The 14,055-nt window shown below is 34.7% G+C and overlaps 1 protein-coding gene across 1 annotated transcript; it reads left to right on the plus strand.

Annotated features, from left to right (window-relative positions):
• The first annotated feature begins 2,522 nt into the window (after window positions 1-2,522).
• LOC129887138 (uncharacterized) lies at window positions 2,523-12,895 on the plus strand. The gene is made up of 23 exons (XM_055962099.1): window positions 2,523-2,880; window positions 4,851-4,930; window positions 5,935-6,021; window positions 6,144-6,194; window positions 6,281-6,398; window positions 6,573-6,629; window positions 6,778-6,842; window positions 6,942-7,025; window positions 7,437-7,487; window positions 7,578-7,640; window positions 7,721-7,767; window positions 8,062-8,131; window positions 8,209-8,271; window positions 8,604-8,693; window positions 8,773-8,811; window positions 9,460-9,609; window positions 9,695-9,772; window positions 9,882-9,967; window positions 10,429-10,477; window positions 10,563-10,643; window positions 10,838-10,931; window positions 11,783-11,895; window positions 12,485-12,895. Exons 1-22 carry the CDS (start codon window positions 2,763-2,765, stop codon window positions 11,848-11,850), a joined length of 1,689 nt encoding a protein of 562 aa, XP_055818074.1. The 5' UTR covers window positions 2,523-2,762; the 3' UTR covers window positions 11,851-11,895; window positions 12,485-12,895.
• The last annotated feature ends 1,160 nt before the right edge of the window (window positions 12,896-14,055 follow it).

Raw genomic sequence — 14,055 nt, forward strand, 5'->3', positions numbered from 1 at the left:
ATATTGACACCCTTAAGCGCTTATGTGGTGTAGCAAGTGTGTTCGTTTTCCTATAGGCAAGTGTGAGGCAAATAAGTAAGTTGAAATTAATTAATTTGACAGCTGTCAATTCTTAATTGGATATTATATAATTAATAAATTTAATTAACTATAATCAAAAGAATAGATAAAAAAAAATTATAACACTTTTGACTTTTTGTTAAACATATTTTTTTTTACTTTTCTCTTTTATTTTTTTCTCCTTACGTATTTTTTGGTCCTCTCTTTCTCATCAACTCAACACTCACCTACTACCATCTCCTCCACCTTGAACCACCACTACCACAACAGCCTCATTAACTCATCGTCTTGTAATAATTTCTCCATGATTTGTCGAACCATTATCCACAACTAACACTACAAATTACTATTAAAATCATCAAATAAAATAATTACTCATGTTATCAAAAAAATCAAATCATCATTAGTTTCACTGCTTCAAAAAAAAATTGCACAGAAAAGAGAAAAAAAAGCAGAAGAAGAAAGAATGGAAAACAAATCAAAAATAAATAAATTTATTGGACACCTGCAATCATAAAATCCATTTAATTACTAAAGTCTTTTTTTAAAAAAATTATCAAAGAAATTCAGTCAATTAAAATCATCATGACCGAAAAATAATTTTTTTGATCAAGAATTTCATAAAGTAAGCTAAAATGAGTTATGAGGTATATGACCTGGGTCTTCATTCATTTTTTTTTATTTTATCGATTTCATATTAGATCAAAATCAATACCATTAATCTACCTCCTCGCCGGAAAAGAAATTTCAGCGCAATTTTTTTCTTTTTTCTTTTTAGTTATTCTATATAAATTTTGGATCAGTAACATTCATCAACCTTCAGATCTTATCTTCAATTTGTATTTTTGTTTGGCGATGACCTAAGAATTTAACCATTCACAAACTGTAAATTAAGTATTGCAAATTTAGTGTGATTGAGATAAAGAAGGAACACAATAAAAAAAAATTAAAGAGGAAAAGAGACAGATAATTAAGCTCGTTAAGGTGCTTGAAGGATGATATAAAGTGATGAAAAAACAATAATGAAGATATCTTTGATTTTTTTGTCGGTGACTGAGTTGCAAGAAGGGAATGAAAAACAAAAGAGAGAGAAAAAAAATAAAGTAAGAATAAAGATCTCTTTGTCATTAATGAGAAATTGGATAAAGAGAGGAAGATAAATATAAAAATAAAAAATGATAGCCGGCAACGAGTGTACATCACAATTTTAAGGTGATATATATTATGTTTTTTAAAAAATTAGGGGGGTGGGAGTAATAGGACCCCATTAAAGTATAAATGTGTAGTTCAAAATTCGGTAATAGATGGGAGGAGGGAGGGGGGGGGGGGGGCATTTGACTATTTTCTCAAAAAAATATTTCATTTTTTTAAAAATCAATCCCAAAATTTTGAAAATTTGTTTTGATTCGTGTTTTGTTGTTGTTTTTGACACTAGATCCTTGTTCCGTGGTGTTTTTTGAGTATATGTTCAAAATTTTAAGTGATTTAGAGTTGTGGAGAAAATTCTACTATTAAATGATGTTGAAGTTTTGAAACTTTGAAAAAATTTCAAGTGAGTCTTGTTGAGTTAAGTTGAATTTAATTTCAAAAGATATTGAGTTTTGGTATCTAGCTTGGAGGGATGTTACTTTTAAAATTTTAGGTGATTTCGTAGAGAATTTAAGTTGAAAATTTGGAAATTCGTGGTGTTCTTGAGGAAGGAGCAAAAAAGAGTATATTTGATCCAAAAATTCAATTGAAAAGTGTTAAAAGTTGTTTAGGGTCTTGTTGAGTTAGTTGACTTTTTTTTTTTAAAAATAAAATTAGTGACGTGACCGAATTATAATTGGCCAAGTGTAAAAATGATTTTGCAAAATTGAAGTTAAAAAATAATGATATGAATGTACCTTTTTCTTAAACGACAATGACATAAATAAATCAAATTTTTAACGGATAAAATAAATGAGTCTTTTTTCAAAATCCGATAACATATTTAAGTTTTCTTCTTTTTTTTAATCTCTCCCACACTTATAACAAATAATAAATATATTAATACGGATATTAAAAATTACATATAAAATAAAGTGTCCTTGGATGAGTTTTACTAGTCATCATGTGATGATTGTACAAAGTATTTCTACAAAAATTAAAAAAAAATATGTCAATAAAATGATATATTATTAAAACTACTCGATGAACTAGAAGATTTTCTTCGTCAAAATACAAGAAATTGAGGGAAAATAAAGAGGATTTTCAGTCTAATGATTAGAATTTTAAGAATAATTTAATTGGAGAGATAGTAAGTTATTTCGATTTAAAAGTTAAAATTACATTTATTTAGTGTTTTTAAAAATAATAATAAATTTTGTATCACTATCCTAGAATGATTTATCCAAGATTATAATAACCTAGTTTTGAACCAAATAATTCACTAAAGTTAAAACCCCCCTTTAAAAAACGTTAAATATATGAAAAAGAAACTAGAGAAACAGAAAAAAAAAGAAGAAAATGACTTGACTATAGACTCAGAGGTTCCATTGTATCCTTTTATATAAGAGCGTCGCTACCTACGAGATACGCGTAGTCTTCCCTGTACCGCATTTTCACAAACTCTTGGCGTACAGTTTCCTCTGTGTTGTTAACGCCCTCCGTTTTCCGACCAACAACACCTCCGCCGGAACCCTAGTAACGAGACAGTAAACCGAGAAAGAAGACACACAAGAATGAAGTACGTTTTGGTAACTGGCGGTGTAGTCAGTGGTCTTGGCAAAGGCGTTACAGCAAGTAGCATCGGCGTTGTTCTCAAAGCATGTGGCCTTCGTGTTACCTCTATCAAAATTGGTTCGTTTTTTTATTTTCATCTCACGTGGAGTTGTGGTTTTGTGTGCTTCTCTTCTTTGACTGTTTGTTTTCTCGGTTGGCTTCCCTTCAATCATGATGCTGAAATGACTACTGTTGTTGGAATCAAACAAATAAAATTTTTATAATCGATAATTTGGCGTAAGAAAGAACTTAAATTTTAGTTCAACATTTTTTCCCTATATAAGGAGGTTTGCTATGGAGCATGGTATTTATACTGACTAATTTTATCAATTCCGATAAATTAATCAAAACACTGAAGGAATCTAAAGGACGTTAGGAACATTTTTTTTTTTGCAAAACATTTATCCCAAAAGAAAAAATCAGATGGGTTTAGGGATAATCAGACTAGAATTGATGCCTCTTCTTCTGATAGAAGAACTTTTATTCAGCACTTTTTTGCTTTTCGAGCATGTTTAGTGTGAAGGAGAATGTTTTCATAGGAGTGTTTCAGTGGAAAATGTTTCTTATGATCATTTTCCAAGTGTTTGATTGGGTGTAGAAGCATATGATAATTGATAACTCTCTATGATGTAGAGTAAGGTAGGAGGATTATGCTTTAGTGATATCCCGGTATTAAAAGGTTGATAACAGTATTTTTGGTGTGCCAGAATATTTCTGCGTCATTTCCCTTGTTTGATTGTATATTGAATTTGGTGACGTGCTTTATAAAAAAGGAGAGAAGTTGGTGACATATGATAATTGTATAAGATGCATCGAACCAAACAAGAACAAGAAGTGGACAATCATAAAAGATATAGGATAAACAAGGAGGAGAGTATTTTGATACAGGATGAACTAGGATGAGAGTATTTTGACTATGTGTTGATTAAAATGATATGAAGTAATAGACTAATAAAGGCAGCCCGGTGCACTTAAGCTCCCGCTATGCGCAGGGTCCGGGGAAGGGCCCGACCACAAGGGGTCTATTGTACGCAGCCTTACCTTGCATTTCTGCCAGAGGCTGTTTCCAAGGCTTGAACCCGTGACCTCCTGGTCACATGGCAGTAACTTTACCAGTTACTTATGAAGTAATAGACTAATAGTAAAGGAAAATGGCTCTGTCCATAAAGTGGAAAATATTTTTCAGAATTCAAGGTATCCTAAGACTGGAAAATGTTTTATCGAGGAAATTATTTTCCTTGAAAACAGTTTCTGTCTTACCATACACACTTTTGGATGTGGATTGAAGCAACTGATATGGCATAGAAATTGGGATATTTGGTAAAGAAAAATGAAAGAAGTGTTTCCCTCTGATATTTTCTGCAGTTCAGGGTAACTGAACATAGGGAACTGATTTCATCAAGGAAAGTATTTTCTCTGAAAACACTCTTCGTCAGACAAAATCCCCTTTATTTCCCCATTTGGCCATGGTGAAGAATTAACTCTTGTTATGGAGATTGTGAACGCTTTATGTTGTAAGTACTCAATATTCACATTCCGTTCATATGTATTTAGCACTAAAGTTTTACAAACGAAAAAAGTTTCAAGTGTATTGCATCCTGAGCATCCAGAAGTTTATATTAGTCTATTGGAAGGCTCAATATTCACATTCCGTTCATATGTATTTAGCACTAAAGTTTTACAAACGAAAAAAGTTTCAAGTGTATTGCATCCTGAGCATCCAGAAGTTTATATTAGTCTATTGGAAGGCTGAATTAACTTCTTATTTTGTTTATCATTTGTCTTTTCCTTCATTTGATGTGTGATGCCACTAAGTGAGAATATAAGAAATCGAAGTATTTAGACAGGGAAGACCAATTACAGAGACAAACTAAAAGAGGTTCCTGCCTCTGGTGGGGGTTCCCCGCGGGGCTATTACACGTATTTCCTGCTTGAATTCCAAGATAATTATTCATGTGTTTTCTTAGTTCTGTTGTTTTGATGATAGATCTTGAATTGATTACTGTTGTTTATCTCTGAAGTACACTGAGACCTTTTCATCTTTGCAGATCCATATTTGAACACTGACGCTGGCACTATGTCCCCGTTTGAGCATGGGGAGGTTTTTGTGCTTGATGATGGTGGAGAGGTATTCCTTTCCTTCACCCCAAATACACTGAAAAACTATTTTAATTTCCCTTCTTAAATTTGACTCTGATGTAATGATCTTCATACACTTAGTTAGCATACTGAAAACTAGTTTTGTTGAATATTCTTATTGTATGCTTTTCTTTTTTGGTATGTTTTACCTTATATGGCCTGCATCATGCAGGAGAGCCAGTACTTGATGGTTAACGTTCTCTAATTTGATGAGTCTTCGTACAATTGGAACTCATAGGAACCAACTTGTTCCACATATAAGTTAATTGTTTCCAGTACACCAAGGATTGCTGATAATTTTAAGATATACTTCTCTGGAAGTGGTAAGTATAAGACGCGCATACATAACGATAAACTTCAAATAATAAGGGAGAGATAGCTTATAAAGATTCTTCACCTTTAATCATAAGGTTGAGGTTTGAATGACCAACAGAATGAAGTGGGAAAGGGCCACCGGGCTCCTGAGGTGTGGGGGTTGAGGGTGGAGCCTACCTTATCGAAATATAAGCAAGATTTCATACTGATACACACTTTGCTTTTATAAAAAGCACCTAAGCTTTGCTTATGTACCGTGTTAACAAGAAAGGATTCACAAAATCTTAGGTTTAGACTATTCTATGATTCAAAATCAGGTTATGATAGATATCTAATGTTACTTATTCTCTTTTAATATCTTTAGTTTATCGAAATATAAGCAAGATTTCATACTGATACACACTTTGCTTTTATAAAAAGCACCTAAGCTTTGCTTATGTACCGTGTTAACAAGAAAGGATTCACAAAATCTTAGGTTTAGACTGTTCTATGATTCAAAATCAGGTTATGATAGATATCTAATGTTACTTAATCTCTTTTAATATCTTTAGTTTATGTGATACAACTGTCTCCTACCAGAAAATTGTTACTGTATTTACCTACAATAGATTCTGGTTTTCCTCTGAAGCTTCAAAGATGTGTACTCTTATTCATTGCAATACTCATGTGCTTCAACAGGTTGATCTAGATTTGGGAAATTATGAACGCTTTTTGGATGTGACATTGACAAGGGACAACAATATTACCACTGGAAAGATATATCAGGTTCTTATAAATAAACATATACATGTAGACTATGGTGTCTCACGTGGATCTATGCCAATCATCTGTTCAGGAATGAATATGTTTTGACAGTTTTTTCTTTTCCTTTTTGGGTGGGTTACCAGTCTGTTCTGGAGAAGGAAAGGAAAGGTGGTTATCTTGGAAAAACTGTTCAGGTGAGTTTACTTTCATTTGATATCATATATGGTGCATCACTGCAAAGAAACCTATTTCTCAGAGGGATTGCTGTCTCTCTCTATAGGTGGTTCCCCACATCACTGATGCTATAAAGGATTGGATTGAGTCGGTATCTCTGATTCCTGTCGATGGGAAGGAGGGTCCTGCAGATGTTTGTGTCATTGAATTGGGGGGTACTGTAGGTAAGTGCTTCTAGGAGGCAGGAGCATCTAATCTACTAAAAGCTCTGGTCCTCTTCCCTATCTCTTTTGTTGTTTTGTGCTCTCTCTCTCTCTCTCTCTCTTTATATATATATATATATATATATAATGTTGTAGAAGCTCTTCTCAATTAACTTCTTACATCATTGCTTTTAGGTGATATTGAATCAATGCCCTTCATTGAGGCTTTACGACAATTGTATTTCACAGTTGGTAAGTAGGAGTTTGCTTTATGATTGAAAGATTATTAGCGTATTATTCTCTACAAGGAATGCCCTCTTATGATATGTATTTATGTCTTCATTAGTTTCACTTTATTCACATTTCACCCTCCTTTAACTTCTTTTATTTTTCTTATCAGGGCAAGACAACTTTTGCCTCATTCATGTCAGTCTTATACCTGTACTAGGTGTTGTCGGTGAGCAAGTAATAGTCTATGAAACATTTATGCCTGAACCATGTGAATGTTTTCTACATGTTCTCTCTTTCTATATGCCCCTCATTGTGTTCTCCATGTGTCTGCAGAAAACAAAGCCTACACAACATAGTGTGCGGGAACTGAGAGCATTAGGGTTGACTCCCCACTTTTTAGCATGCCGGTCTGCTCAGGTATGTTATTTTCCCAAAGCTATAAATTCCTGTATTTTATATTTTCTAGAAGATATTAGTAGGTTTGTTTACACTTGGATTTCCATTATAGTTTGTTATAGCCTAGTCTCCTAGCGTGGGCGCAGAAGATGCAAAGATCTCACAGTAGACCTTCTGTGCGGGTCCCTTTCCTTCCCTTTCTTTTGGCTTGTTCTCCACAGTTGTCAAATAATGAGATGTGAACTTCATACTAACATATCAACTAGGTTATCTCTTTGTATGTAGTAAATTAGTATTACCTAGAGGCATGAAAATATGTTTCGTAGAGACTAGAAATTTTGGAAAACTAGTTTAAACCTTTAATTTTAGGATTTTCGTTTCTCTACTACTGCATTTTGCTGATATTATTGAGATATTTCAACTCTGTTGCAGCCCTTACTAGAGAACACAAAACAGAAGCTTTCACAGTTTTGTCATGTTCCTGTAAGATTAACTTATGTGAGGCCTTTTGTATTTCGTATATAAAATTGGAAGTCATTTTCATTTCTCCCGTTTTGATCTGCTTCCCTGTAGATTGCCAACATCCTGAATATCCATGATGTTCCAAACATTTGGCATATTCCTCTCCTGCTTCAGGTAGGTCTACCAACTGCTACACTTTGTCCTTTGCTATATCTGATATAAATATTGCTCCTAAAGTTACCTATTTGTCACAGAACCAAAATGCTCATGATGCCATTCTAAAGCAAATGGATTTAATGAGGTGACAAACTGCCTCTCCGTTTCCCTTTTAGCAGTAATTTAGATTTAGAATCCGATCGTCCTCTTCCTATCTCATATTTCCTTACATTTCTACTGAAATGAGAAAAATAGTTTTTAAACTTGGATAAATTCTGTATGTAGTTCTCTTGTTTATGATTTTCCTGCGCTATTTTGTGAGTTAGTCTTGGTTCTAGTGGCTGTTACTGATATGGTCTACAATGAGCAAGTTGGATTTTCATGAAAGACATAAGGTGCACGACATCTCCTCTGATTATTTTTTTCTTTCTGTTGTCAGGGTTGCGAAACCTATTGCTTTACGGGAGTGGACGAAAAGAGCTGAGACCTTTGACAACCTCACCAAATCTGTTAGTAGGATCTAAACAATGTAGGTACTTTTAACAAATATGTACATTGTAATTGAATAACTACTACTTTTCTGCAGGTTAGAATTGCGATGGTTGGGAAGTATGTTGGGTTAACAGATTCTTACTTATCTGTAGTGAAGGTAATAATATGAAACTACAAAGAATATGCACCATCTTTATTTAAACTGATATATTGTGTTAGGAATGCGTCTTTTTCATTTGATCATGGTAGAGTTTAGCATTTGAGTATAGCTTTAGCTTTTCTTTGAGCAGCTTTTCCCATGACACTGCTAATTGTCCTGCTTTCTAGTTTCGAAATAGAAGAAACATGCTTATGAGCGATTAACTGTTTATTCTGTATCTTCTCTTGCTTCTTTCCATATTTATGGGTCCTCCTGGACGCATTTATCCAATGTTCATTTATACTGTGATGTTGACTTGTCTGTCTCGTAATTTTTCTTCATATTTTTAGGCCCTTCTGCATGCATGTATTGCATGTTCGTTTAAGCCATCCATTGACTGGATTGCAGCATCAGATCTTGAAGATGATAGTGCTCAATCGGTACTTTAATTTCTCTCTACTTTTGGGTTAGGTGCTGTTACGAGTTTCTAATTGTAATTATCTTATTTTTTTCTATCAGACTCCAGAAGTTTATGCAACAGCCTGGAAGACTCTAAGGGTAAAATTTGATCGTGCCTAGCAGCAACAATTATGCCATCCATCATTCTTGTTTGCTTCTTTAGTGTCAGTTCACTCTTAGACATGAATTACGAAGACCACCCTTTTTAGTTGAAGGGGAAGTTTATTAGTTTCAATGATGGCCTCTTAACATGTGCATTTTGAGAGATGAATCATCTGTCAATGCAGTATTTCTCATTCTTTTTTTTTCTTTTTCTGGTGTATCATTTCTAGCGTGGTGGTTATGATTTACCTGTGTTATGTCTGCACGATTGCTTGCTTGGGAGGTGTTAAGTGTGCCACATTGGTTGAGGGAATGGACCGTTGTCTCTTTAAATAGTCTTGGACAATCCTCACCTATAGCTTTTACGGTTAAGTAAAGCCCAATGTTTATTTTCTTTACAAAATGCACGTGAATATGCCACTACAGTAAGGCTTTTGGCAGTCTAGCTAACCATCTATCCCCCAAATATGTTTTTTTCGTTATGATAATTAAGATCACAGAAATGTTTGAGCGTGTCTTATGCTGCTACCTACCATTTCTGTTGATTTCATTCGAGAGGCTCAGCTATTACTGTATAACTCATTTCTTGATAAAGTACTCTATAACTCATTTTAGTAGCTATTGAGATGAAACCAACCTTTACAGGGTGCAGCATGTGTCTTGGTTCCTGGTGGGTTTGGTGACCGTGGGGTCAAGGGGATGATATTGGCTGCAAAGTATGCTAGGGAGAATAACGTACCATATCTCGGAATCTGTTTAGGGATGCAGATTTCTGTAATCGAGTTTGCCAGATCTGTAAGTTGATTTTTTAGACGTCAAATTGGAATATCTTGTGTAAACCATCTCTTTTATGTGGCATTATCTCTTTTGAATTTTTCAGGTTTTGCATTTGGAGAAAGCAAACAGTGAAGAGTTTGACCCCCAGACGCCGGACCTTGTTGTAATTTTCATGCCTGAGGTAGTGTGCTCTTTGTAATATTTCAAAGAAATGAATACGTATTTGTGTCATTTATATATTTCTCTGTTTATGCTTTTTTTGATATCACAGTTTTTAAAAAAAATTCCAGGGGTCAAAAACACATATGGGGAGCACCATGAGGCTTGGATCTAGGAAAACATTGTTCCAGACTCCTGATTGTATCACGTCAAAGCTGTATGGAATATATGTTCACACACTTCTACTTTATCAAATGTCATTTATTCGTCATAACAGTGTCTTGACCAGATGCCTGTTTAATTAGATTGCTATGGACTTTTAAGGATTTGAAGTAAGTCTAGAATTTGCCAATTCTACGCATCATCTCTGTATCCGGAGCATAAGATATGATTTTATGGCAGTCTGTTTGTGGGTAGCCTATCATATAGTTCACCCATATGCTCTCATTGAGATACTAGTTTGTTCTCATTCACCAATCTGAGAGTAGTTTAGATACATGATTTAAGATGGGTTTTTGTGGATCTCTACTGGCTTGTTTTTGTTTTTGCTCTCTAGTTATTGGTTGCATGTCCATTCGATGCTTTCTAATATAGTATTACCTGTCAAAGAAAAGAAATTCTTTCTTGTGAATTCTCATTCCCTTTTTTATGCACGCTTAACATCTTTTCTCTTGACAGGTATAACAATTCTAAGCATGTGGATGAACGACATCGCCATAGATATGAGGTTAGCATAAGCCTTGCATTGTAATGCATGTTGCATTAATTATGCTGTCATCCCCATGGAATAAAACGTGTGGTGTCTATTGCAGGTCAATCCTGAAGTTGTAGGCACTTTAGAAGAAGCTGGCCTGAGATTTGTGGGAAGGGATGAAACTGGAAAAAGAATGGAGGTTTGATTTTGGACTATAGGATTTAAATTGCTATTGACTTGGTGAAAACTATTGTTTACAATCCTTTAGTTTTAGACTCTGTTACAAGCTTTATTTTCAAGTAATTATTGGTTCACTTTAGGTTCATTGCTTTTATTCTTGTTGTTATTGCTTGTAGAATTTTCTCCCTTTTTCTCATCCTCTTATTTATGCAGATATTGGAGCTTCCTGGTCACCCATTTTATGTTGGCGTGCAATTTCATCCTGAATACAAGTCAAGGCCAGGGAGGCCTTCAGCTCCTTTTCTAGGTAGTAATTAATTGTCTGACTTTGGTTTTAATATAAACTAATAATATGACCTGCAAACTTGATGCAATATATCATGCATGCGGTGTTACTTTTTAGTGTTTCTGGAATCATTTTCTGTGAATGGATTGTGTTAATGCAGCAAAGTCAAAATGAAGTAGTTTATTTAAGATGGCAAAGTCATCATTTTAGCAGTTGCCCATATTGTTTTTGCAGCATTCTTTTTTATCATTTTTCGTGATATGATGAAATGACATCAGTATACTGTATGTGAAGGTGTTAAAAGGTGCAAGATAGACCTAAATCACTTGGAGGGAAATTGTCGTGAAAGACCTACAATTTCCTGTGATCAATGCAGAAAACAATGAAAGAAAAAAGATTCATATAGGTGATATCTACTAGTGGAGAGTAGGATTTAGTCTTGTTATAGAACTTGTAATATTATTGTTATTACTACTATTATGTGTATGTGTTCAACTTATTTTCACTTTAATTTTTATTTGGTATGAAGATGACATGAGTTGAGCTTAAATTGAAAATTGTTTGGGATTGAGGCGTAGTTGTTGTTAGAGATTGGGATCTTCTTCCTCCTTTATCTTTTGGGGATCTTGGTTGATTTCTGTATGTAGGGAGGATAGGACTGTTAGAACGGAAAACCTGCATTGTTCTTAGCTAAGGATAATAGCATAATCACTTTTATCATGATCCTTTTACTCTTAGAAATTATATGATGAAACTGCGTCATTGCAGTCCCTGAACAGGATTCTACAGAGTTCGCAACTTGTTTTGTTTTGATGCTGCGAGACCATTACCAGCAGTAGTAGAAATAACGTATAATTGTCACTGTACCGCAGGTCTTATCATGGCAGCAACAGGACAGCTAGAAGCTTACGTCAATACTCAGCAGAATGGAAGCATATAAGCAAAACATCAGCACTAACTAGTTGGATAACTTTTTGCTCACAAGGTACATAAAGTCTCAGAACATATTCCTCTGTAAATTGAAGAATATTTTTCACTGGATATTGATGGGAAAAAAGGAGAAAATAAAATTCGAAATTAGTGGTCTAGTGGGCCGCCCGTGTCCAAGCAATGGTTTCCTGGTTGATTTCTGTCAAACGCTTGCTTAGTTGAACTTTTTGTTTGCTCTGTATTGTTTCTTCAAGAGGGTGTATAAACTTGGCTTCAACTTTCTGGATTTTAAGATTTGGTGTATTTAACATGTAAGAGTTTGAGTATATTCGTCGATCCATGTCAATTTGAAGCTTTTTACTTGATTCTTTCTCACAGTTGCAGCTAGAAACAGGCCCTAGTAATGTGTTTCTAAAGCTGATAATTATTTTGATGAGCATCTGTTCTTACATCTTAGAAAGTCTCCTGGTTTCCTTTCAAAATTACCTCTTCTGATTAGAGTAGATAAATCTGAATGATCTTTCTAGTAGATAAATCTGAATGATCTTTCTGTTACATAAAAGAGAAACTTGTGTTGTATCAGAGGAATCAACTGCTTCAATATCTTTTCAATAATTTAATGTACCAAGTGATATTGATTGCAGGAAGTCTGATTTTGTGGTGTGATCCTCCCAGTTCTCTTAAAGCTTGTCGTGAGATAAATGTGGATGTACTCTGCACATGTTCTGCCTGTTGACCCAAAGCCCCCTCGAGTGTGAAGCTGCATGCTAGGGCCGTCAATCATTTGGAAGTGATTTAGCTGATGCCCGTCTTCTTGTAAAGTTGACGACAGATAATTTGAAGATATAGTTAGAGTGCTTTAGTTGTCTATAGTTGACGACAGATAATTTGAAGATATAGTTAGAGTGCTTCAGTTGTCTCTACTGCATTTGGGATGTCACCTTGTTTTCCTTTGTTTTTTTCCCCTTAAAAGTTAAGAATTGTTTGGAGGATGACAGTGTTTTATACATTTACTGCTTATTCAGACTCAATGGAAACCCGATTGTGTTGTTAAATGGTGTCATTTTATTTTTGAGGATCCAATGAGTGATTGAAGTGTTGGTAAACAGATTGAGTTACAGCCAGAAACTTGGTAACATAAAAAAAATATTGGAGTGTAAAAGCCCTTGTAGGATAGCTTCCAATAGTCTGATTATGTCTCCAGCGTGGAATTCAGTTCAGTCCAATCAAAGGTTGCCAGAACATGGATTCTGTAGTTTGAACTGATGAAAAGAAGTACAATGTTTCTTAACCAACCTCAAAATTGAATCAGAAATCAAGAAAAATACTCCAAATAAATAATAGCTGAATAAATATGTCACGATCCAAAATAAGCCATGATTGGCACCCACCCTCATCTTCCTAGGTGGGAGAACTAATGTTACAAACCCCAAGTTATATTAGACGATAATAATGCGGAAACTTAAACTTATGAAGTAAGAAATAACAATCCACAAGAGTTTACTACATAACGTTTCCCAAAATCTGAAAGTCATCACATCAATGACATATAATTCTAAAATACTAAGTCTGAAAATATCAAATACTAGAATAAAATAAATGACATAGTTCGTGTTCGAACACTAAGGACATCATGTCATGACTGAGAGAATCCAACACGAACTAGGAGGATAGCTCACCCTAGAATCTGATATACCGGAGACTGGCTAGAGCCGAGGTCGAGTCGAAGTCGATGGTATATTCGCTGCACTCTACAAAATAAAATAAGGAAAAATACAAGTAGGGTCAGTACAGGGCAACATGTACTGAGTAGGTATCATCGGCCGACTCAAAATAGAAATCAATATGCATAAGGTAATAGCAGAAAATCAACTACAACACTTAACATGTGCCAAACAACAAGATCAAGATCAAGTGACAACACAATGAAACAGTGACGTAACCAGTCAACAATATTCAAAGTATATATGAGGACTCAGGCCTCCACACCACGCTCTTTTGGTAAAATGAGTTATTTGGGATTGAGTAGATTAAATTATTTTAATATATTTTCCTTTAATATTACCGTGCCGGAACGTGACACCCGATCCAATAATATCGTGTCGGCTCGTGACACCCGATCCAATAATATCGTGTTGGCTCGTGACACCCGATCCAAATATACTGTATCGGAACGTGACACCCAATCAAATAATATCGTATCGGAATGTGACAC

The sequence above is a fragment of the Solanum dulcamara genome, chromosome 4 (genome assembly GCF_947179165.1).
Source record: "Solanum dulcamara chromosome 4, daSolDulc1.2, whole genome shotgun sequence".
NCBI classification, from domain to species: domain Eukaryota; kingdom Viridiplantae; phylum Streptophyta; class Magnoliopsida; order Solanales; family Solanaceae; genus Solanum; species Solanum dulcamara.

What these genes read in the sequence shown, in the direction of transcription:
- LOC129887138 (XM_055962099.1), top strand. Translation starts at nt 2,763, where the DNA reads ATGAAGTACGTTTTGGTAACTGGCGGTGTAGTCAGTGGTCTTGGCAAA. An exon ending in ATCTTGGAAAAACTGTTCAG is followed by an intron (nt 6,195 to 6,280) that starts GTGAGTTTACTT and finishes CTCTCTCTATAG; the next exon opens with GTGGTTCCCCACATCACTGA. An exon ending in AAGATGATAGTGCTCAATCG is followed by an intron (nt 8,694 to 8,772) that starts GTACTTTAATTT and finishes TTTTTCTATCAG; the next exon opens with ACTCCAGAAGTTTATGCAAC.